Raw genomic sequence first — 25736 nt, 5'->3', positions numbered from 1 at the left:
ATGTCGTTGCCCACCGATTTATGTCTCCGTAAAACGCAGACGGTACCTAGTAGGTACAACCTACAGACTATTCAATTAGGTATTGTGAATTTGTTACGTTTGAAATCGCTGAGAATTGTGCGAAAAATCTGCAAATACATATTTAAATACACTTAAACTTACATATTATGATATATATTTCATACCTAGGCACCTAATTAATATAATGTTATCGGTGGTCAAAAATGTTCAAAATACTATGTTATTATTATAAATCACTATTTCTCTATGAATTATTTTTAATACATAGGTATTCTGGATGTATGATATTGTACCTCCGATTTATTACATTATATTTATATACAATATCATAATCCGATAATTGTTATCTATTTAACTCAAAAATTTCGTATAATATAGGTAATAGTAAATTATACTACAATATATCAATAAGATCCAAACAATTAAACGATTGTATTAGATATTCAGATCTGGTGGTTGTGGTCGACGGCAACTGGCGCTTCATCGGGTTGATCGATTATTTTGATTTTCTGATATTTTTCTGCGAACAATATCGTAAGATACGAGTTTAGTGCTTGCAGGTATACAATTCGTATAATATAGGTATTATTTTTATTATATACTTCTGCAGGTGTACCCGAAACCCGTGTTACAATCAATTGCAGATTTATAACATTTATTGCTAACGTATAGAAACAGATAAGTTGGTATTTAATACTTTTAGTTGTACTTATATAGGTACTATACATTTAAATGAGTATTATACTGGTACTGAGCGAACATTTTGTAGTTAAGATTTAAGTAGGTACCTAAATTGAATATTTCATAACTTAAAAATTGTATCTTTAAATCGTTCATCTCCTTCAGGGTTCCATCGTTCATTTATAATATAATGCTGTAGAATTGTAAATATGCACTGTTGAATTATTCATGAACTATTGAAATAGATGTAATTTTCATTTTATTTGAAATTCTAATGTAGAACATTTTTTTTAGAAATAATGATGTTAGTGTTGAATTATTAATACCTGCCACTGATATTACATTGTATATTTTTGGATAATAGATAACATAAAATAAACTGTTTTAATTTAGATAGGTATAGCTAGCTTTATAAATGTGACTAACTTATTTATTAGTTAGGTTCAATGTTTTATTATTTACTAATATTGTATACATAATACATTGGTAATTTTAGAATAAGATCAAAAATTATATACCATCTATTTTAATGTATAATACCATCAAGTGGTATAAAGTACCATCAAGTCGTTTTTATTTTTGCCCTAAGGTAAAAAGTTAACAATACAAGGAACCTTTTATATAATTTTCTAAATAATTTTCATAAATGAATAATTTGTACTACTATTATTAAAACTACTGAATTGACTTATGTTGATTGACTAAATCAATGAAATTATACCTATACGTACGCTTGGAAATATTATTTTTGTGTAAAAAATGTAAAATAGTAATTGCTACAAGGTTTATAGAAAATCAATAGTTACACTTTTAAACTAGAGGTTACTAAACTTAGTTTTTCCCGCTAACTATATTCATGTTTATTACGAATTAGACATGTATACCAAACACCAGTGTACCATACTTTATCCATTAATATTTGTGATTAAAATTAGAAATTTTCAAAATTGCAATACATTTATATCAAATTATAGGCAGTTAAAAATTACCCATATAGTGAAAGGTTTCAAATTAATGATTTACCACCGACAATTTCCAAGTGAGGTGCGTGTCAACGATTACGGTGAATATTTATGTATTTCTCTTGATCAGGGTAACAACAAACAATAACTAATAATAGCTTATAAAAATAATAATAATTAACTCAAGATATGAAAAAATTAGATTTACAAATAATGATCAATTAATAAAAAAAAATTTCCGAACTCAACTGTTTGGTCTTTATACTCGTATTATACAAATTGTACCTACCTATATATCTACTACAAATCATTAAATTACACAAAACTCGGGTTTATACAGGTTGTTATGTAAAAATATGTGCGCTTTTAAACAGAAGTAATTTGTTAAGTAAAATTTTAAAAATATGAGTGAAAAAATCTAAAAAGTGAGAGCAAACTTGGTGGAATCCACATTGTATAGTACTAAATAAATTACTAATATTACTAACCTAGAATCTTTCTAGTATCTACTAATAAAATATATTCAATTGTTTATAGAGAAGTACGTTCTGCAGAAGACTCGACTTACTCGCCATCTTGAGCATTATCACACCCCACCATATGCTCCATCCCCAGCCGACTAAACAAAAAAGCACCGTGAACAGCTGAGCAGCGGCTACGACGAAGTTCACGCAAAATGCGCCTACCCTGGATTGAAAGGTGTCGTTGACCGTGAATCTTGGCTTACCAATGCATAAGCACAACATTCCGCTGGAGAACGTGCCTATATATAATAGAAATAATATTTATTAAATTCATAATAGTTTGTGTAGAAATAAAAAGTAAATATGTTTAAAATGTAGAAATTTTAAGTAGTCGTGTGATGAAATTAATGTGTAATGTTTTTTTTCTTCTTTATTTATTGAAAATGGTCAATAGAAAACCTATTAGCTGCTATAATCTATTAACTAAGTTGGCTTCATATTCTATGGATAAAATATTATCCATACATTTTACGGGAAATAATTATTTTATAAAATTATAAAACTAAATTGTTATCCTATACCTACATAAAATAAAAAAGTATTTCATAAATGAATGAAATTTGAACTTTAAATTTAATTAATTATTGGTACATTTTAGATGTTTTCCTATTTGTATTTAAGTATTTTCTATAGAGTTGATTAAATGTCCGATACCTATTAAAAATAAGGAATTCAATGACTATCAATAACTTGATATGTGTAAAATAAATAATTTATAGCTTAGATTGTTTATATATATTATAAACTCTGTATTATAGTGTGACGTAATTTTAAAGAATATTCTAATATTATATTCCAATATTTTATTACTGTTTTGTAAACATAAACAATAATCATAAATCACTTATTTTATTATTTTATCTTCAAAAATGTATATTATTATGTGTGATTATAATTAACTCAAATTTTTTTTTAAACTTTTTATACCTACTTGATATTATTATTTGTAAGCTGTTAGCATAGACCTTATACAGCTTAATGCTTATAATATTAAATAACAGAAAAAACATACTGGATTGGTAGGATAGAATGGTGGAAAGCATTACTTTAAAATTATTGTTAACATTAGTTAATAGAAATAATGATAAAAGTAGATGTTTATTATACATATTATGAATATGTCGTTGTTGCGTATATGCTGTGTGCTTCGGTATTTGTGTGGGACGCAGCATATTATCATCAATATGTATGACTACTACTACACTATGTTCAATCTATGAGTATATTAAGGCCTATGTGTGTAAAATAATTTATATAGTAAATAAAATACCTAGATAGTTTATGCTAGTCTTAAGTCCATTCCATTACAATAATTATAATACTGACTTATAAACATAAAACTATTATTTAAGTAAACAGTTGACTTGATCATTGAAAAAACTAATATAACACCTATTTGATAGTTATAAAATTTAGTTTTGCTTACAAAAATATATTATATAATCATTTAATGAAGATTAGTATATAAGTTTCAATTTAGCTGTTCTATTCATTATATATGTGTTCTTAATAATAAAAAAATTACAATAAATTTGAATTTTTATATAAATATGAACCTATTGCATGTGGTATTACTGTATGTCTGTATTAGATACTCATCTATTATTTTTGTAGGCATTCTATCTCAACAATGGGTGTATCGGAAAAAAAATAATAGGATGGGGGCACAATATAAAACATAATACCTAATAGGTATATATGTATACTCATTATGATTGTTTAAAAATATTCACTTTTTTAATAATAATATATTAATGTTTTTTATAATAACATAATACCTACAAGTATATTCATAAAATTATAAACATTAAAAGTATTTTTCTTACTCTACTGTTAACATGAAAATTAAATAGTAAAAACTGTAATTTTACCCATAACTAGACAACATATCAACTTCTTAAAAAGGAAAAACTACCATACATACTTAAAATGTTCCACAAAAAAATTGTATTAGCATTTTATGTGAATACTGAATAGTATAATTTTTAAAATATCATGATTTATGATTATTATTGATATTTTTTATTTTATATTTTTTTTCGTATACCAACTAAAAATTATTTAAAATACAATAGAGCTACAATGTTAATAAATATTTTTTAAGTATTTAAATTTATGATTATGACAAAAGTCATCAAAATCACGAAAATATTCAAATATTACTTTTAGTAAGTTGAGAATTCAAAAAAATGTTTCTGTTCATACCTTAAGTTATACTTTTTAAACACATATATTATAGTCTAAACAACTATAATTGTGTTCAATAAAATACGTACGTTGATAGTTTAATACTACTAACAGTAGTCAGTACCATTGTACCAATGTAAGAGGGTGCATGGGTCTCTTGTACCGCCCTCTGTACCCTCCATCATAAATGTCCTCACCGAACACAATATAATATGTACATTATGTCATTATATTTAAACAGATGATTAGTGTGTACTTCCAACAAAAAATATCAGGATGTGAAAATGCACATGCGCACAATTTTATTTTATTAACACACTGTATTTGAGGTAACCTACAAAAGTGTACCTATCTCAAATGTTCTACATATTATAGAGATACCATCTCTAATTATTTTTATCTTCTGCAACTATTTAAGCATCATCACTCTGGTCCAGGTAATCTTTAGTTAATTTAATTATATCGACCAGAAACTTTTCGATACATTATACATTGAAGTAAATGTTACCTGCTCCCGGAATAATGACGTTGAACACTAAACACAACCATGCCAGTGTTACTGGTAGTACTGGTATAGCACCTTTCATAACGGACGAATGATCGACAAAAACTGCATCCAATTTAGGTATATTCTGGTGAAAAAAACAAATATAATATATATTAGATACCTGTACAGTGTTCAGTGATTACGTATAAGGTTTACAAGGAAAGTAAAAAAAAGTGAAGCCTTCAACACACGCAAAGTGTACATTTACTTAATAAGAAAATAAAGTAAAATAAACTAGGTTAAACGTCTTAATTAAAACGTAGCGTCGTAGCAGATGTGCTGAGATTCATTGAACTTCACATAAGTTCTAGAAGTAAGCTGTCACATTTTTATCAAGTTAAAAATGATCATGAAAAATCGCCTACATGTCTGAAGTAGTGATAAGTATATACGTATAAATACTTTTATTATGTTTAAAAATAATTTAATTCATATTTTATGCGGAATAAATACTATACATTATTGTTTAGTGCATGTCAACTATGTGAACTATGAATAAATAAGTTAATATTTTTATGAATTTAAAAAGTAAAATATAATTATTGCACATTTTATAAGCACGTACCTACCTAGTCTTTTACATAAATTAAAATAAAATAAATAATAAATTAAAACGTATTGTAACTACACCATTATTCCAAGTGTTGTAGTTTACCAACACAATCTGAACATGAAAGGAAATTATGCCAAACTAAGTTAATAGGTAGTGTAATAATTGATAATTAATGTAAAGTAAATCGTCACAAAACATTCTAAAGGCAATAATCAATGAAAATCAGCTAAAAATAATTGATTTTTTTAAACAAAATGCAGTTTAATGTTTATAATATATACCTACTATTATACTTTTGATTATACCATTTATACCTACATGTTATTAATAATATATGTATACTATATAGTGATTATACATTTTATAATTTATAAATAATAATAATTGGTACCTAACTCATAAACACACACACACACACACTTATATAATGCCTATAAGCTTTGCAGAATCGATATTGATACCTACTTGGTAGTTGATACCAAGTCAAGAATTAATTTAACACGAATAAATAATAATTTAATTATATTATAGTTATAGAAATATAGTCGTGTGTATATCAGTATAATATGTAATAAGTGTTCATATTGATTTAATGTGTTTTAAATGGTGCGTCAATCAGACTTTGAATGTCCTATACGTATAGTAGATTTACATTATTGTGGTTTTATAAAAGGTTGTGGGTAAGTACCTACCCAAGACCCAAACATTATGATATTTGATATTATGTCAGTTTTAATAGCAGAGCTAATGTCTAACTAATGAGTTATAGCTTGTGTAGTAGTAGTATAACCCATATAAAGTTTGTGGGTGTTGGGTTAATAATTATATTATAAACAACGGGTCGACGTCCTTTCGACATTTATTTTAATGCGTGTCTAAGAAGGTTAAATTTCCTAGAAATCACCCAATCGAGAGAGTTTATTCAATAAATTAATCATATTTTATGATACCTATTTGTTATAAACACATTCCTATACATTTATAAGATATTTATATATTCATTATATTCTACAATGTTAAAAATTTGAAAGGCTATACCTAAATCAATGTTGTTTCAAAATCAAAACATGCATAATTTTACAGTGACCTTTATGGGTTTGTATTATTAATCATTCAATCGTTTATAGGATTTTTCATTATTATGGTAAACAATATTATATTGTTATTACTATTTAGCTATAAATAGTGTGTATACACTGTATAATATAAATACGATTACAGGATTACTTTATAAAAAAATATACTATAACAGCATACCATTATGGTATTATCATACAACGTTGGAATATAATTACATATTATGTACAATGTATAACATGCTGCCGTATTGGTAGACATAGTCATGATGTGTATTAAACGGGAATTGTAACATTTGAAAACTTGCGTATCTTCATATATAGTGGCGCATTTAGCCATTTAAGGGGGGGGGGGTATACTAAATCGCGTTGCATGCAAATCGATGTATTATAATGAATCAACATAAACTTATAGAAATTATGCATATACGAATGCTTAAATGTATTATTATTATTATACCTATATACACTATATTGGTCCAATTATGTATGGTTATCAAATACCAAATTTCTTATATCCTCTAGGCATGCCAATAGTATATAAAATATTTATTTTTTATTTTTACAAGTACCTAATATACAATCTGTATCATTAATACAATAAGAATATGTGCTAAGAGTACATTCACAACAAAATAATTTGATAAAAGGAGCCACTCATTGATGACAATTTCTATGATTACTTAATTATTTACTTAATAATTATTTTTAGTAATTATATTTGTAAATAAAATATAAATGTATAATATACTATAGTCTAATATTGTGATGGTCAAATAAGTATTGAGTGGTGAAGGGAGGGGGTGGATCAGGATCCCCATTAACTTTTTTTAATATTTATAATAACTTATTTATATATGTATAAAACGGATATCATAAATTATATTTTGGATGATCATTATTATTATTATAAAATAAGCCAATAAGTGATAAACAGTTAAAAGTTATACAAAATAATATAGGAGAAATTAAAAATATAATCGTGGAATTTCAAAAAAGTTTATATAAAGTACCTAGGTACTTGCAGTTGTCAGTTTGTGTAGTTATAAAAAAAAAGCACATAGGTATATAATAATGCTCTAAAAATATACACTTTTCGTTAGGAAGACATTACATAGTTTTTTTTTTTTTTTTTTTTTTAAATTTATTAATTAATAACAATAATTATTCATATTTATGATCGAAATCTATTTACCTCACTTAGCTTACAGACAATTATTGTACCGCTGGTTTTAAACGCATTCGCACGAACTTTTGTAACTATACGTCTTTTTTGACAAGACGCCAGATATTTACTTTTGGACATATTGAAAAGAGTCGAAAGTAATTTCAAACAGTTTTTGAACTCGTACCTACTTACCAATGAATTTCATGTATAATATAGAGGTGCGTATCGACGGGTGTATTAGCTGGAACTAACAATCATCAGAAACTCTGTGGTGCTGAAGTAACATAAAACTATAATGTGACAAAATACCGACAGCTTATAGAAATATAATATTCGACCACTTGTCATATGAATCACTTAACTTCTATTCAATTAACCACGATTAACAATATTTAACTATATCGAATATCTTAACCGCTTTTGTTAAATTACCTAGCTGTGATGCGAACACAATATAATATAATATGGTCATGTTACATCGTTAAAATAAAGTTTTGGCGTCGCTAACGATAATATTTATGTACGCATAAACGCAGACTAAAATATTGAAATCCTATACTAACACAAATATATTAAATAACATAATATTTAATAATATAACATTTATTTTAAGTCCAAACACAAATTTATTTTGGATTATGAGCGACGAATGAATTGATTTACAACATAATTGATCTGTTTTTATTTTTATGTTTATCATTACTTTAAGAAATTAGGTAGTAAAAATGTTTAGATTTTTTTACTTCGGTAATAGTTTCCGGTAGAAAATTGAATATATAGTTGATGCTAGGAGTTTAAAAGTTCTCAATACTAATCAAAACAATCGAAAAAAAATGTAACCCAATTATCTGAGCGAATTTAAAAATTCATGTATTTTTTTAATATTCATATTTTAAGTTTTTAAAATTAATACAAGGTTCCATATGCATACATAAGTTTTTCTTAGTAGAATTTATAAATAAAGTTTAGTGCAATTCAAAAAATATTTAGTATAAGCGTCTGAAGTTTAAATTTTGATGAAACTGGATATGCATGTGGTAAAATAACAATTCCTCATCAATCGGTTTTAGATTATTTGTTGTAATTCATAAAGTATTAGTCGTAGAATCTTAAAATATTTCAATTATGATTAAATTATCGTGTTCTTTATCTAGTCGATAAAATTTTAAAACAATATTTACACTCAATTCAGGCTATACATTATAATATAATATATAATATAATGATTATATTATACATTTCAATTAATTAATACATTTTAATTTTTAAGTGTTGATAAACATAATAAGGCTCAGTAAAAAGGTTTTAAAATTTAATACAATATTCCGTACAAATTTTACTTTTAGAAGTATAAATATATATTTTAAAATTAATGGGCATGATATTTTTTTTTTATCAGCGCTTAAAGTTAAAAAGTTAACAAAATTAGATCATAAATGAAGAATAATTAGTTGTTTTGCTGTAGGTAATACAAATATATTATTATATAGTGGAGACTTGAACCTTTTATGTAGGTACCTATGTATTGATGTACCTATCTTAAATACCTACATTAATATTTTCAAAATATTCATATTGATTTTAAACTTTTGTCTACTTATACTTAGAATCTATTCACATATTTCACACTTTTCTACGGTAAATAGAAGTTTAAGTTTGGATTGATGTATTAAAGGAAATAAGTAAGCTGTTCGTGTTTTAAAATCACATTTGTTCTGGAAACGGAAAAATAAATGAAGAAAACATCTTTATTAGTACTTTAGTACTTTATTATGTCATCAACTGCCATACTTGCGCTAAAGTCATAAAAAAATAGACACTTACATGAAAAAAGGTCTTTTAAATAGTAAAAATATAATAATGTATTTATGCTTTAAAAACTTTTGTTATTTGAATAATCACTTCATTAAATTAGAACGTAATAGAAATAAGTTTCATGTACGTATTGTGCATATTATAGTTCTACGATGGTATCTACTAAACATTATATGCGTAATTATTTTTATATTAAGAATAGTACAACTAGTATCTACAGTGATAGTCTAAACTTTAACATTAAACTTAAAAATTAAAAGTTTCCATTTGAAAAACAAAATAACAAGTTCACCGTCAAACTTATATTTAGGTAGTTATAGAAAAATTGAGAAAAAAATAAAATGAAATTGGTATCTTTTATGTTTTTTATCCTTAATTATTTGTAAAAATAAATATCACAAATAGTTGATATTGGAAATTTGAATTTTATGGCCCATGGATTAAGTGTCAAGTATGAACAGGAATCCTTTTTGCTTAGGCGAGGGGGGAACCAATTCAATCTTCGTATTATTGTAATTACTAGTTTTAAATCAATAATTATAAAATATATATCTGTTTTGGTAAATACGTTTTAAGAAGATGTCACACACTCACACCCTTATGGCCGCATTGTCTCCGTCTAACAGATTTTCAACATTGAGAACTTTTAGTGAACATAGTTTTATAGTTCCAATTTCATGCTGCTAATTTTTATGGAACTATAATGCAATATAGAAATATGCATAATCCGAAAAGCTAACCATGAAACTCGGTAACCGTAACGACTTAAAAAAAAAAAAAGGCGGGTAAGTCGTGGATATCGCTCTGCTGTACAATAGGTTTCTGTAGTGAATGGGATTAAATTTGAATGCAATGATAGGTATCATTGTATACGAAAAACGATTCTGAACGGAGATGATTTGTCAGTCTAGGATATATTATATTTAAATATTGTCATATATTCTATTTTTAAACAAATATTTTATTTTTCAATTGAGACGCATTTTGCATAAGGCACGATTAATCAATTAGTGTAGTTATCATGTAGTTATCATAATTCATAATACCTTATATTATCATAGATATACAAATACCTGGTTTGAGGATAAATCGTTATCATTACGCGATTTCATAAAAATTTAAAACTCAAACGCTCAAAACATTTTCCCTATAATGATGCTTCAAATTTTCTCTATAGCTATTTGAAGCAACACTTATGGAAAAATTGGTGTTAAATTTTATAACCTTAGATATAAATACAAACAATATTATAAATTTTGAACTACAAAATAATTTGCAAATATTCATGGTTTTGACGAATTTTTGTCAATATTTGAAATTCAAATGCTAATAAAAATTTAATTTGAATTTCCGGTGGACATTTTTTTTGTGATAAAGATTGACAAATTTGTAAGGAATCTTGTATTAAATTTTCAAATCTTAGGTATAAAAGGAAAATTTTTTATGAATTTCTAGAATAAAATAATTTACGAATTTTCGTGATTTTTACGTATGTTGTCAAAATTTAAATTTAAATGCTTGTAAAAAAAAAAAAGTGGCTATACATTTCTTTTATTTTTCAACTACTATTGTAAAAATATATTATGAGCCTTGTATTAAATTCTCAAATCTTAGAATTAAAAAGAAAAACTTTTATGAATTTCGATCTAAGATAATTTGAACATTGCCGTAATTTTTATGTATTTAGTCAAAATTTGAACTGTAAATGCTTATAAAAAAAATGTGTGACTATATATTTTTTTTATTATTCAAATGCTAGAGTAAAAATATTTTAGGAGCCTTGTATTAAATTTTCAAATCTTAGATATAAAAGGAAAATTTTTTATGAATTTCTAGCATAAAATAATTTACGAATTTTCGTGATTTTTACTTAATATGTTGTAAAAATTCAAACTTTGAATGCTTATAAAAAAAAATTGTGACTATGTATTTCTTTTATTTTTCAACTTCTATTGTAAAAATATGTTAGGAGCCTTGTATTAAACTTTCAAATCTTAGAATTAAAAAGGAAAACTTTTATGAATTTCTATCTAAGATAATTTGAACATTGCCGTAATTTTTAAGTATTTAGTCAAAATTTGAACTTTAAATGCTTATAAAAAAAATTGTGCCTACGAATTTTTAATATTTTTTAACTTCTATTGTTATAATGTGTTAGAAGCCTTGTATTAAATTTTCAAGCTTTTCTACCGAACAAATAAATTTTTATCGATATTTATAGAAAAAAAAAGTAATAAAGTTGAAAAATTAAAATGTCAGTAAACAGCTCAAAACAAATCTAAATATTTTGAAAATTTTATCAAATATATAACATGCCTATATAAACATTTAGTCAAAATTTCAAGTATCTGTGGTAATTTGTTTTAGAGTTACACCAAAATAAGGAAATCGCTAAAAGTGAAAATCCAATGTTGTAAAAATTTAAATTTCAAATGCTCATAAAAATTTAATTTGAATTTCAGGTGGAATTTTTATTTGTGATAAAGATTGAAAAACTTGTAAGGAATCTTGTATTAAATTTTTAAATCTTAGATTTAAAAAGAAAATTTTTTATGAATTTCTAGCTTAAAATAATTTGTGAATTTTCGTGATTTTTACGTATTTTGTCAAAATTCAAACTTTGAATGCTTATAAAAAAAAATTGTGACTTTGAATTTCTTTTATTTTTCAACTGCTATTGTAACAATATGTTAAGAGCCTTGTATTAAATTTTCAAGCTTTTCTGCCTAACAAATAAATTTTAATCGATATTAATTTAAAAAAAACTAATAATGTTCGAATATTTGAAATGCTTATGAATAGTTCAAATTAAGTCGAAATTTTTTGAAAATTGCATGGTGGATAGAATATACTTATATAAACATTAGGTGAAAATTTCATGTATCTATGATCATTTGTTTTAAAGTTACATCAAAAACCAAAATCGATTTTGTCGAAAAATGAGTGTGCGTAAAATTTCCCGTTTCCCCCTTAATTTTTAGTTTGTTTTTCTCAATTATTTAGAAAAGTATTAAGTATTATAATTTTTTACTTTTGATCCCCCAAAGTATCAACTAGATTCACTTTCTGATCCAATAAGGTACTGAAGTCAAAAATCAAAGCACTTTTACTGCCCCAAAACGTGATGACAGACACAAAAAAAAAAAAAAAAAAAAATACACACATCATGGTAAAATCAATACATTCATCGCTCCGCTCAGAATCTAATAAAAATATCGATTTGGTCGAAAACTGGTTTTGCGTAAAAATTCTCGTTTTTCTATCATTTTTATTTTTGTTTTTCTCGATTTTTTTGAAAACTGTTGGAAAATGTTTACTTTTGACCTTAATAATGCACCAAGGATCTTCAATTTTACATCGGAAAGCACCCCCAAAGTTTGAAATCGAAGCATTATTTCGACTAGTTATGCTGTACACAGTCACAAAAAAAAAAAATACACACACACATCATTGTAAAATCAATACATTCATCACTTCGTTTAGAATCTAAAATTGAGGATCCGATAACTATATTTTTTCTACATAGCACTACTATTCTTCTCTAAAGTGTCGTATCAACACGTTTACCCAGTGGCGCCGAACAGGTACCTTAGGTAGTTCAATTGAACTGCCGTAAAACATGGGTAGGTGGGTACCCAGAAAAATATCCCCTTGAGAACTTGCCGATGCTTATAATAATTGATGTGTAACTTATTGGTTATTGGTTATAATTAATAAAACACTTATGTATAACGTAGATAGGTATTACAAACTATTATTAATTAATTAATGTATGTTCTGATGTTCAATATCTAACAGTGGTGAGGACGGAATTGGCTGTTGATCAGTATTAAACGAGGGATATTAGTTATATTTAGAGGCGAAGCTTGTGTTCTGAATAAAGGTAGACAAATTCTACATATTTTTAAAATATTTTAGAAAATTGATTAACCCATGAGTGCCTGTAGTAAAAAAAAATACTAAAATAGCTCAAAGTATGAGACATTAGGGTCATTTGGTACCCGTTTTGTCAATTTGTTATAAACTCTCAATATTGTACAATCAAGCTATATTATTTGTTTTACCTATCGCGTTTTTTCCGTGGCTGGGCTTAAAATCTATAATTACGTCATACGTTTACCTATGTGTTCATTTACATCATATTTCAAATTTTCAATGTCATTTTATAGGCTCTTAATGTAAATTGACTGTGGCCAATGTGGATAGACATAAAATACAAATTGCATGGTCATTTTTAGGCTGCGTTTTCTCAATACTCGTTTTATACAGATTATAGGCGAGTTTAATTGATATGCATAATGACGAATGTAAATATGCATAGGCATAGCGTGATGAATTTCTATGAGGGGGGGGGGGCTATAGCCTTAATATAAAATAAAAAATGTTTCAGATCTCATATACATGGACATAATTATGGGGAGCTTATAGCCCCCTTGGCCTTCACCCATTATACGCCTATGTAGATATGTATAATATAATTTATTATCTTTTATTATTTATAATCTAAATTATTAGTTATTTTATATATTTGTCGATATGATAATATTTATATAAGGGCCAGTTGTACCATCTCCGATTAAAATTTACTGGAGTTTAATCGGCCGAATTTGCCCGGTTAAATATCTGTTATCAGCTGATTAAGCATCATAATCGAAGTTTAACCGTAGACGGTACAACTGGCCCTAAGGCTTTATCCTTATGTGGCCGCCGCCGACGGTTGCATGAAACCCATTGCTCTATGGTGAAATTGGACCGGATACGACGTACAGCGAACCGACGCTGATATATACAGTGTTTCAACAAGAATACGGAAATAAAAATATTATAGAACGACGTGCGCTTACCGTACAGCAACCGGTACACTTAAACAGTGACCGCTTTTGCGAATCGGCTGACTTGCTCTTCGGCGTCACTGATTTGCCGCGGCAACAGCAGCAGCAGATCCGCTTGAAGAACTTTGGGACGGTACACCAGCCGCAACACCAACCACAGCAGCAGCAGCAGCGACGCGACCGCCTTTTCAACTTGCCGCAGAACGTGTCGGTAGCCATGGTCGGCGGAGCGATGCCGAGCGCCCCGACCGAATGGTCCGATGACGATGCTACCGTAGCAAGTTTCCTCTTGTTCGCCGCCGCCCGCTGGCCGCGGCAACAGCACAACTTGTCACTGCACCGCCGCCACCATTGTGGACGTCGTCGGCCGCCGGACGCGGCCTCTGCAGTGGACGCCGTCACGGCGGCTGTTCGCTTTTGGCCACAGCATTTTCCGCACGGCCGCGGCCGCCTTTTCCACACCGCCGCCCAGCACTTCAACACACGGCCATCTGCGGCAGTGGACGGTCGATGTCCACCGCGACCGCTTTCGCTGCCTCCACCGCATAGCTTCCGCGCATACCTTTTGTAGGCCGGATCTTTGGTGACCGATTCGGTCGACCGCGGGACTTCCGCCGGCACGATAGTCTTTTCGGATGGCCTGCACCGAAAAAACGAACAAATTCATCATAATATATATATATATAAACGTATACCAATATACCATAGCGGTTCGTTGATAAGAAATATAATATTTTCATTATTAGTGGCCATAAAAATATAAATTGTGTTCGATTTATTACTTTTGGGGGTTTTTTTTTTCACGATAAAAAAATTCATCCATTATGTACACCTATTACACCTATTATGTATAGATATGTGGGTATCTACTACCTACTGGCTGCTTCATGCAACACGAGGTCTTTTTTAAATCGGGTTTTTTTTTTTAATCCACGCAAACGATTGGTAAACGCCCGTCATTCATATAATGGCCTACCAATCTAATATAGTGATATATTATCCATAGCATGACTGTACACATATTAGGTACCCATACACTATAATAATTATAGTACCTATTACGAGCGACTCTTTGCGGCTATTACCGACCCCCCAACATCACGCAAAGTTTACTCGCTTTCATTTGGAAACGGGTGATTTGAACATTTTGAGCTATAAATATATAGTTAGTATATATGTTGCATGGATACATAAAGTAAACGTCAATTTGCTAATGGACCGAAAATAAAATCGACCATCTCCCTCAAATGTTGTTAAAATATTATGTGTATAGAGATACGATCATTAGAATAAGATAAGATTTAGGAGTTCATGCGGTGGTTGTATTTATATATGTATATGCTAAATTATTCAAAGATTCAATACCTAACAGTTAGATCACACGTCTATAAGAAAATTCAGGACGTAGAATAAATAAAATAACACGCAGAATAAATAAAATAACACGCCGTATCTATAATGAGCATACTGTAGCAATTGTCGCATTTATTAAACAGACATTTAGAATAAGTAGTATTTATTTATTATTTTTCAAGTTATAATAGGATATAAATTTCAAATGATGTATATATAACAGACAAAAAGTAATACATATCTAAGTACATAAAAATTGTAAAATTACTGGTCTCAACCTGCAGGTGCTAAAAAAACAAGGCAATAGCCAATAGGATTATAATAATTCAGTGGCGTAGCCAGGGGGAGGGCTGAGGGGGCTGCAGCCACCCCCTCCCGAAATGTTAATAAAATTTAAAAATTATTGTAATGGTCTACAAATATTTAATCAAAAAGTCTTAAATTGTATTTTACTAATTTTAAATTGTCATCTTTATTTTGTTAGTGTTCTATAGCTTCGGCCGTGCTAGTAGGTATTTAATGCACCGCTGTGTAAAAAATTGATCAGATAACCCCCCCCCCCCCCCCCCCCCCCTCCGTAAAAAATCCTGGCTACGCCGCTGTAATAATTATACATATTTTTAAAAACCATTAAAACTATATCATTGTAAGTTAAAACATCCCGGCATTCTATTTTTAATGACTTTGTGAAAATAGTTTCATTTTTTACAAAGTTCGGGACTATATACATATTACATATATCATAATATACTAGTACATAATATAAGCATGAATGAAAAATGTAATGCATTACGTATTTATTTATATAATATAATGGGGTTATATGAACAGTGTTAAGCTTTTAAAGTGCAGATTTTTACTAAGAGTGACCAGATTTTATCTATTACAGATATCCAATGAATTATGGAAAAATAACTAAACTGAAACATTATTCACAGTTAAAAAATGTATTATATCTACTTAAATAAAATGCATGTTATGAATATATATTTATGATAAAAATGACAAAGAAAACATGGTTTAAATAGTATTTAAGTATTATGTAAATGTTGCATTTCCACGTTCGCTAAATATATTACATCAAGCACATAATAACTTTAATCAACAATTCATACAGGGCTGATATTCTAGAGCAGCCAGTATGGACAAAATTGTAATTATTATACTGATATTGCAATTTCGTAAATATTTAAAACCACTAAAAACGTAGTACGATTTTATGAGGGCTAAAATATGTAGCAAATATATAAAGTACCTAGTCGTAAAGAATTGCTTATGAAGAGTGTTTTGACTGTTTTGAGCTCATGCTTCTATATCCTGCAGGACGCGAGTAAAACTTGAGCCCCATCAGCTCCTAATTCACACTTATATTTGTGAAATTAAATGTTCCATATTATATATTTTAACGTATATACACAATAAATTTATGATATACCTATGTATAATATATTATAATATAGGTACAAGTTAATCCATCAAACTCCCATTTTTTCTTTTAATAATAAATTTATTTGAATTCTGATTTTAAATTTTGAATTATAGGTTAAAAACCTACCTAAAGAATGTATTTTCAAATACTTTGATTTTCTATACCATTTTACTAACGTCTTTCTTTTTTCAAATTAAAGTCTCCCTATATTTTTTTATACTGTTAAGCTGATATACTTTTGTTGATGTGACTAAATTGAAATTCAAACGAGTAATTTTTGACATGGTGGCTATGTGGTTTCAAAATTATATAAGGACTAACTTATATTAATCTGGGTATCAATATTTTCATTATTCAAGTAAAAACAATGATGTTCATTGCATGCTTGAAAATTGTCGAATCATTAAATATGTTATAATGTAAAAATACAGTACACCAATATACTAGGTAGTCAAATTTGAAATCATCGTTATTTTACACGCCCTCTAGTTATAATTCTATACCTATCTATAAAATGTGTTCAGACTTTTGATAACACATAATTATACCTAAATAATAATAATAGGTACCCACAAACATATTATGAGTTATTACTAAGCGACCGCCTTCCTCGCAAATGCTGTATTTAAACTACCTAATAATTTGTTGACTTGTCGTATTATGCCTGATATATATCTGTAAAATATCGATTGACGGTGGAAAAAATAGCATTTAATATTCTCGTTGTTTCAAATTTAAATCGACCAATTAGAAATGTAGGTACATGTATTTAATTAAATTTATATTTTACATGATATATTATGTGATTATATTGTACACTTATAAAAGATACTTATTGTATTTCTTATTATCGTGTACATATCAACCGTCTATTATGTTCGTGAGATGTTATACTGTCGTGTATTCGATTATGAATATAATTTGTTTTCTTAAATATTTTGTAATCGTGAAAAAAATTTTCTTAGGACATTTGCACCTTTATTCCTGAATCAAAATGGGTATTATGTCATGATTGTAATGTCCAATGGGCAAGTGCCGATGAAATTCACGAATATAACAGATGTGCGATAATATTCATGTTGCGTGCTTGGAATTCAATTGTATCGCGTGAATGTGAAGAAGGGTAAAATTGCTCGATTCGTACATACAAGTACCGAATTAGGTACACAGCAACATACCTATATACATTATAAATATATGTAACGTCAAAGTTGTTGATGTTTGTATAAAGAAAATTGTTCACATTTCATATCAATTTTCACTTTACGGCTGACATTGATAAAGTGGTAAACATACAATTCTATGATCTAATTATTTTTAGAAGTTGAATTCTTTTGAATTTTTTTAAACAAAGCCAAAGCCAAGAGGTTAATAAATCTTATCGAGTGAAAAATGTTTTGTAAAATATGGAAGTTATTTGGGATATACTTGACGTTTTATGCCATCGTTATATTTTTAAGACGAGATGCAACAAATGGTTTTCATTATACATAATAAACACCAATAGGAATAGTGTAATGTATAATATATATACCTACATTACATATCAAATTTATCATATATATTATATTAAAATAAATATGATAACACATTAAAGAAAAATATAGATAATATTACTATAGACTGGATAATATAAACATAATATGATATCTGATGTCAAGCTTGACATTTTCTCAAATGGTTATAAATGTAGATTTAGAAAACTTTAGATAGAATGCAAATATGTGTGTACTGTGTACCTACATTAAGAAAAAATTGTATTTTTTCTCAAAATTTGATAATTCTCGTAAAAATAAGAATTAAGGAAGTAAATAAGTGTATAAGAGTATAAGACTATACCTAACTATAAATAAGAAGTATAAGTATTATAAATATTTATAATATTTATATTCTAAAAATAGTGAACAAAAATTGTTTGACCTAGACATATTATTATGTGTTTACCTAATTATATCCATATACAATAAATAATTATAGCATATATTTATTTTAGAATTATTGACCAAAATAATAGATAATATCTTGAATTTATTTTAAAAGAAAAGTTTATATTAGTGTAGGTTTTGCATACATTTTTATTTTTAAGTAACATCGAAAAAGCTTTGAACATTTGCTGTTGCTAAGCCCTGATTTAGGGCTGAATTCAGGGACCGCAATTTTTTAGGACCCTGCTGTTATTTACTTCTCTATAGAGGTACAAATAATCTATACCTAATCAATATCATTCATTAATTTTATTGTAGTACTTATAATAAATGTTAATTTTATATAAAATTTATATAAAACTCGAGTGCAATTTCTGTAACACAAGAAATACTGGAATTTTTATCATTATTTGCAATTAATCATGATGTTACAAAACAATTAACGTTTGAAAACATTTAAAATTAATGAATTTGAAAAAAATAAGAACAACAAATTACAATTAATTGAGACTATCGTTGCGATTCATGGATTAAACTCGTATTTGGTAGTCAGCTATCTTAAATAAATTCTAATTTTTGCCAATCTTTTTTGTTAAATAGAGCCCTAAAGTAAATAGAAAACAGGGTCTCTTTAAACCAGGCACTAGCTGCAGCTGAAATGTATACATAGTAGGTACCTATATATTATATACTTGTAGGTATATAATATGCATGATTTTATATAATAATAATATATAACTCATGACATTTTAATCATAGTTGTCCGTTCTGAGGCGTGACATATGCGTTAAGTCGCACCTGACATTCGGGAAGCCGATGGAATAGACGTCAAATCTCGGAGCTTCCGTACTGGGTCGTCCGCCACCCATCATCGCGTACCGCACGAGACGGACGTATTTCCGCTGCGCATCCACAGCTGTGTAGGTATTTAATATACACCTGTATACACCTATATATATATATATATATATATATATATATTATATTGTGTAAGACACACACGCACACACGCGAAACGTAGAACGACCGTTTAGCCTTCACATGCACACCCACGCAAAAGCGAATATATGTGACTTGACCCGAAAAAAAGTTCACCGTCCGACCAAGCGCGTGTATAATGGCTGCAGGTATTGTTTTATTACTGCCGTTGGTTTTTTCGAGGTGGTCAACTCCGGCGATTATTTATGATTTTTTTTTTATTTTCGCTCAAGAAAGTGGGTGGGGGGTCAGAGCGGTTGCTGCTGCCGGTGGCGCTGGAAGTACAAATATTGATAAATTATCAAGGAAAGGGCGGATGAATATGTATATAATAATATATAATATATACCAGTTATTGTACGCATTTACGGGGTCGGGGTGCGGTGTACACAGGAAGAAAGACTTTCGGGGTGTATATCGTACTTAAAGTCGAGGTAGTGACGTGCAGGGGTTGAGAACACACACACACAAACTCTCTTGGCCCCCGGGGGGGGGGGGGGGGGGTACTTGTACCTTGCGGTCACGCCAGCACGGAAAGAAACTGCATCGCATGTTCGCGCGGCCTTAAGCACGAGATACCCGCCAGTAGTCGCCTAAGTATATACACATACCGTTTCCCTCGGCTGTGGTGGAGTGACCCAATTACTTATGTTGTGTATGTGTACCTATATAATATACAAGCGTTGGTGGCGTGACTCGGTACAATGTAAGACCGTCGCGCGGACACTGCCACACCATTATATATATCGAACGTGCGAGCAAACAGTTTTTTCTTTCTTTTTCGACACCCCGACTCCCGAGTCCTACCATTCCAGCCGCTCTGCGACCGCCACCATCGAAAAGAGTATAGAGACATTATAACTGTTATATATTGGAGTGCCTACAATATTACCTATAATACTAACTGAATGACTCGACTTCGCTCGTTAAAAACTAAAAAAATATTAATATTAACCTAATTATATAAAAATATCTCACCGAAGAATTGGGACAATTAAAATACAAGTGCACCCTTCGTGGCCTGATGGTCAGAAACGAAAAAAAAGACACCGCAGGAACACTCGGAGTAATTTTGTGAAAAATAACTCTTAAAAAAGTTCAACAGTGCAGTCGTCATAAAAGTACATGGAATATAAAAAAGCCTGTATAATCTTGTAACGATATGCACAAAAGTAAAAGGATTATAATCACAGTACAATGTTAATGTACTTACATGGAGTATATGTATATTGTATTTAGAATCGTTAAGGTTTATCCTATGGGTATTGTTTTACTCACGCAAACAACACATTTATATATTAGTATGTAGTTTTAAAGGAACACATAATTTGTATAGAAAGTGGGATTTTTTCGATATACGTTCCGAATTGGCTTTTATTTATGTTTCAAATGCGTCCAGAATCACTAGAGTGTGTTTCAAGAGAAAAGATAATACATTTTAATTAGCCCAAGTGCATCCCAGTACATTTAGATTTTAAACTTTAGAGTAAGGTTTCCAATGTGCATCATAAGATCCGCGAAGTGAACTGGACTGGCTTAAACTCCAAAAATATTTAGTGATTCTTATTTATGTTATTTTTTATTATTTTGGCTTACCTTCTTAACTTTGGGTGAGCATTCTACTTTTTGTATTTAAAAATAATCAAAATTTAGTTAGTGTTTGAATGCCATTCTTTTGACAAAATCTCATTTTGATATTATATTTTTTTGAAATTTATTTATACTGTCGTCGACGAATTTTCTTGCATTTAGTACTTCAATTTTGGCATTTTGCAATGGATACCTAACCTAAATAACTGTGTATCAAGGATGCACTCAGGAAATATAATTTGTCGATAAGACTTTCAGTCATTTTGGATGCACTCGATCCATAAATGGGTAAAATTAAAAACGAGATGTACTCAGGATATCCCATAAAATATAGGTACCTATAAACATTGGGTGCCGTTTATTGGATTCACGAGGTGGTTGACTAATTTGCCTGTTGGACTCAAACAAACTGGTCCAGATTTATACATAATTCTTATACTTTTACAAATACATACAAAAACAAAATCATTTAGTGGAATCGTTATGTGTTTATGTGAATTTTTAAGGGCATATTTTCTAATGCTACCAATTTTATTGCAAATCATATATTAACTATTAATATTACACAATCCCTCGTGTTTCATCACATAGAAAAGTATAAAAATTGTTAAAAACATTTTTGTTTATTTTTTTATCGTAATTGTATGTACTGTTTTTATTACCTTTATGAATGACATAACAAAAATATGAAATATACATAAATAAATAACATAACAATTAATATTTAAAAGTATAGGTACATATAGGCAAATTAAAATTTTTTTATTACAATGTAGTATATAAATATATAATGTGATTTATCCTGGGATTTTTGTAAACCTTATTGACTCATTTGATTTCTAAGGTAAAAAATACTCTTGAAGCCAAAATAAGCATTGCCATAAAAGGTGCCTACTGCAATCAAAGCAGTGTTTGATGTGCTAAAAAGAGGTCCCCAAGAAAACATATCCAGCATTCCCAATTATTATGGTGTTTTCAATTCGGAGTTAATCTATTATCTGTAAAATGTATAAATACAACCTCGACTACAGGAAAAAATGTCTACGGGGCTGTTTCAAATAATAAATACTTCCGGCTGGAATTTGAAATTTAATATTTATGAAGCTGAAATAATAACCACAGATCAGCCAGGAGCCCAGAAAAATCAGATGATTCTAGTCGAGAACTCGCGTTAGATTTTCAAACGATTCAATTACAGTTAATATGAATATTATGCGAATATAACCAAAGCGTCAGACTACAGACAGACGTAGACTAAGAGATGGGCATGAGACACATGGCGGACGTACATAACACCAATTACCAATATTATTGTATAATATCATCGCGAATACGATGATGAGTGCGATATGTAGGCATAAAGTTTGGCTGTACGTATATATAGATTTATTGTTTACCTCGCCCATGCGACAGTCTTGTGACCGTTGCTGCTGCTAGCCGTGGACGACGTTTTGTTGCCATCAGTATTAACAGACAAGCGAACGGCTGTTCGTCCGCTTTGGTTTTCGATTTCCGGTTCCACAACGATCTCTTGTAACTCGTATGACAGTGGCGGCGTGGTCGTCATCGTGACGGCGACAGACTGTCGCGTGGTCGTCGCTTCCTTTGTCGTTGGACCACCGTCCACTACGACAACGGTGGTCGCTGGCTTTGACGAAGTGTTGGTGGCCGGTGGATCGCGAGATCTCATCGCGCTTTGGGGCGGTTTCAGAGTAGTGGTCGATGGATCTATGACGGACAAAGTGGCTAGGGTGTTTGCGGCAATAGCCGCCGGAGGAGGCACAGCCGTGACAATCGGTCCGCCATCGACGACGGGTAAAGCGACAGCGTTGGTTGCGTGCGTAGTCGCTATGGCCGTGGCCGAGGTAGACGCCGTGATTGGAATAACGGATTGTACCGTCGTCGTAGTGGACGTGAGTAACGTTGGTGCTGTGGTCGATGGCAATGAATCGAATGCTGCTGACGCCGATTCCGTCGACGTAGTCGCGGTCGTTGTTGTGGCCGTCACCGTGACTGTTGCTCCAACTGTCTTCACACCGTTGTCGGGCGGTGGACGGGCGGCGTCTTTCGGCGGAGCTTCCGTCTTGGACGACCCTACGGCCGCGTCCGTCGACTGTTTCTTGGGTAAACGTGGTGACGATCTGACCGGTGGACGGCTGACGGTCGGTTTTGCGGAGACAGTAGGTTTGGGGCCTGCCACTGCGTCGGTCGACGGTTTCGGCCGTCTCGGCGTTTTGGGTGACTTAAGGGGCAGCGGTGACTTGGGAGGCACCGATTTGCGTGGGGTCGGTGGCAACTTCTTACGCGGCGAAGATTTGACAGCTGCCGCGCTGCTGGCCATCGGAATGGTCGGTGGCTTTCCAACCACCGAGGTTTTCTGGCCACCAGTAGCACCACTCGCAGCCGACGGTTGTTTAGTAGACGAACCGGACGTCCATTTTCCGGCCATCGACAAGTCTTTGGTGGACGCCGACAGCCGTTTTTTCTCAGTTTTGTTGGTTGACGGCCCACGACTATTGTCAACGATTCGAGGCTCGGACGACTGACGCCTTAGCCGTCCGGACGTCGATGGACTGGACGCGCGCGACCGTCCATTCTCGGGCGTTTTGAAACCATAGCCACGGAATGGGCTGACGCGGCCGCTGACACCTGTACCGCCAACTGTTTGCGACCGAGCTGTGGCATCGGCTGTGTTCGATGTGGCCGTGGTAGACGCCACTGGTGGTTCGGGTAGCACGACGAACGCACCGCGGTCTTTGCGGCGTGGTCTAAATTTGTACGTTTCGGCAGTGGCCATCGGAAGAACGGGTGGAGGCGGCGTCGGTGGCCGGCCGGTCGGGCACCGCGGAGACGTGGTCCGTGGTTCTGTGGGCCGGCGGCCATTGCGTCCGCGGCGACTGCATCCACCGTAGTCGTCGTCGCCGTCGGACGAGATCACGACGAATGCCTCGCCGCCATCGCCCAGGGCCGTCAGGCATCCGGTGGCGTTCATCTCACAACGACCGCGGTTGCGGTAGTAGTTACAACGTTCGTCATACCAGCAACCCGTATAGTGATTGGTTTACGGCTCGAGCTCGCGAATATTAATAATACGATTTTGGGACTCGTTCACACGACTAGTGAGCTCACTAGCGCACACGAGTAATGATACAACACACTCAAACCTATGTTGTCCACGGGGGTGTACTCACGCACACTGAACTATCGTTGGTGCTGACCAACGGCAGCGGCGGGCGGCGGAAAGTCGTAAACCTGACGCCGCCGCCCGTGTGGGCGGAGGGAACGACCGCAACGAAACACACAAACTTGGGAGTTTTGTCGCGCCGCCGTCAGGTTTCTCCCGCGCATAATTCGCCGCCGCCATCTCACGAGTTGTACAAGGGCTGTGCTGCTGCAGCAGATTTATAAATAATAATATACAGGTACGTATCTATTATAAATTATATAAATATTAAGATACAGTATATTACAAAGTTTCTCATATAATAGTAATTTATACATACTGAAAACAAAAAACTATAATTAATATTATACTTAATATATATAACATAATAGCATACCTATAGGTATATAATTTTTTTTTTTTTAATATAGTTAAATTTTGGAAAATTACGATATTTTATCGAAGAATAATGATAATAGTTATTTTGTATTGTACATAATTAATTCTAAAATAATATTATTATGGAGATTTAAAACTTACGCAGGGCTCTCACAAAGCTCAACCCCGGGGGTGTCAGTGAGTAAATGGGCCCGGGGAAAAAAACATAATAATTATTAATATATATTATGTATCATATACTTATTATAGGTACCTATTCTATTAATTTAATCAAGACAAATAAAATGAGTCGTGCCACCCAGCCATCTATATGTTTATCAAATATTAGTTTATAAATAGTTTAATTTATTACTACCAAATGTTGTGTTACAATCTATGTGTATATTATTTTTACTTTGTAAGAAAGAACCTTTTAACCGTGCTAGGTAGGGTATGTGGTGCGAGCATTTCTATAAAAAATAAAAGGATATTTATCCAAGAGGATACGAGAAATTTATTATAGTCCTCGCTACGGTGGGTACCTATTCCAACAA

At 31.0% G+C, this 25736-nt stretch overlaps 1 protein-coding gene across 1 annotated transcript; it reads right to left on the bottom strand.

Moving 5' to 3' along the window:
- Positions 1-350: 350 nt before the first annotated feature.
- On the bottom strand, positions 351-24827 carry LOC107165151 (uncharacterized). The gene is made up of 5 exons (XM_015513251.2): positions 23039-24827; positions 14379-15006; positions 4884-5007; positions 2233-2427; positions 351-541 (listed from the first exon to the last, which is right to left on the bottom strand). The coding sequence occupies exons 1-5, from the start codon at positions 24631-24633 to the stop codon at positions 465-467; spliced, it is 2619 nt and encodes an 872-aa protein (XP_015368737.2). The 5' UTR covers positions 24634-24827; the 3' UTR covers positions 351-464.
- Positions 24828-25736: the final 909 nt, after the last annotated feature.

The sequence above is a fragment of the Diuraphis noxia genome, unplaced genomic scaffold (assembly GCF_037042655.1).
Source record: "Diuraphis noxia isolate RWA-SAM2 unplaced genomic scaffold, SU_Dnox_SAM2 contig0001, whole genome shotgun sequence".
Taxonomy (NCBI): Eukaryota; Metazoa; Arthropoda; class Insecta; order Hemiptera; family Aphididae; genus Diuraphis; species Diuraphis noxia.
This window is presented reverse-complemented; position numbering and strand designations above follow the sequence as displayed.

Coding starts and splice junctions, on each gene's coding strand:
- LOC107165151 (XM_015513251.2), bottom strand. CDS start 24,633: ATGAACGCCACCGGATGCCTGACGGCCCTGGGCGATGGCGGCGAGGCA. Junction 15,007..23,038: donor AAGACTGTCGCATGGGCGAG/GTAAACAATAAA, acceptor TTTTCGGTGCAG/GCCATCCGAAAAGACTATCG. Junction 5,008..14,378: donor AGTGTACCGGTTGCTGTACG/GTAAGCGCACGT, acceptor TTTTTTCACCAG/AATATACCTAAATTGGATGC.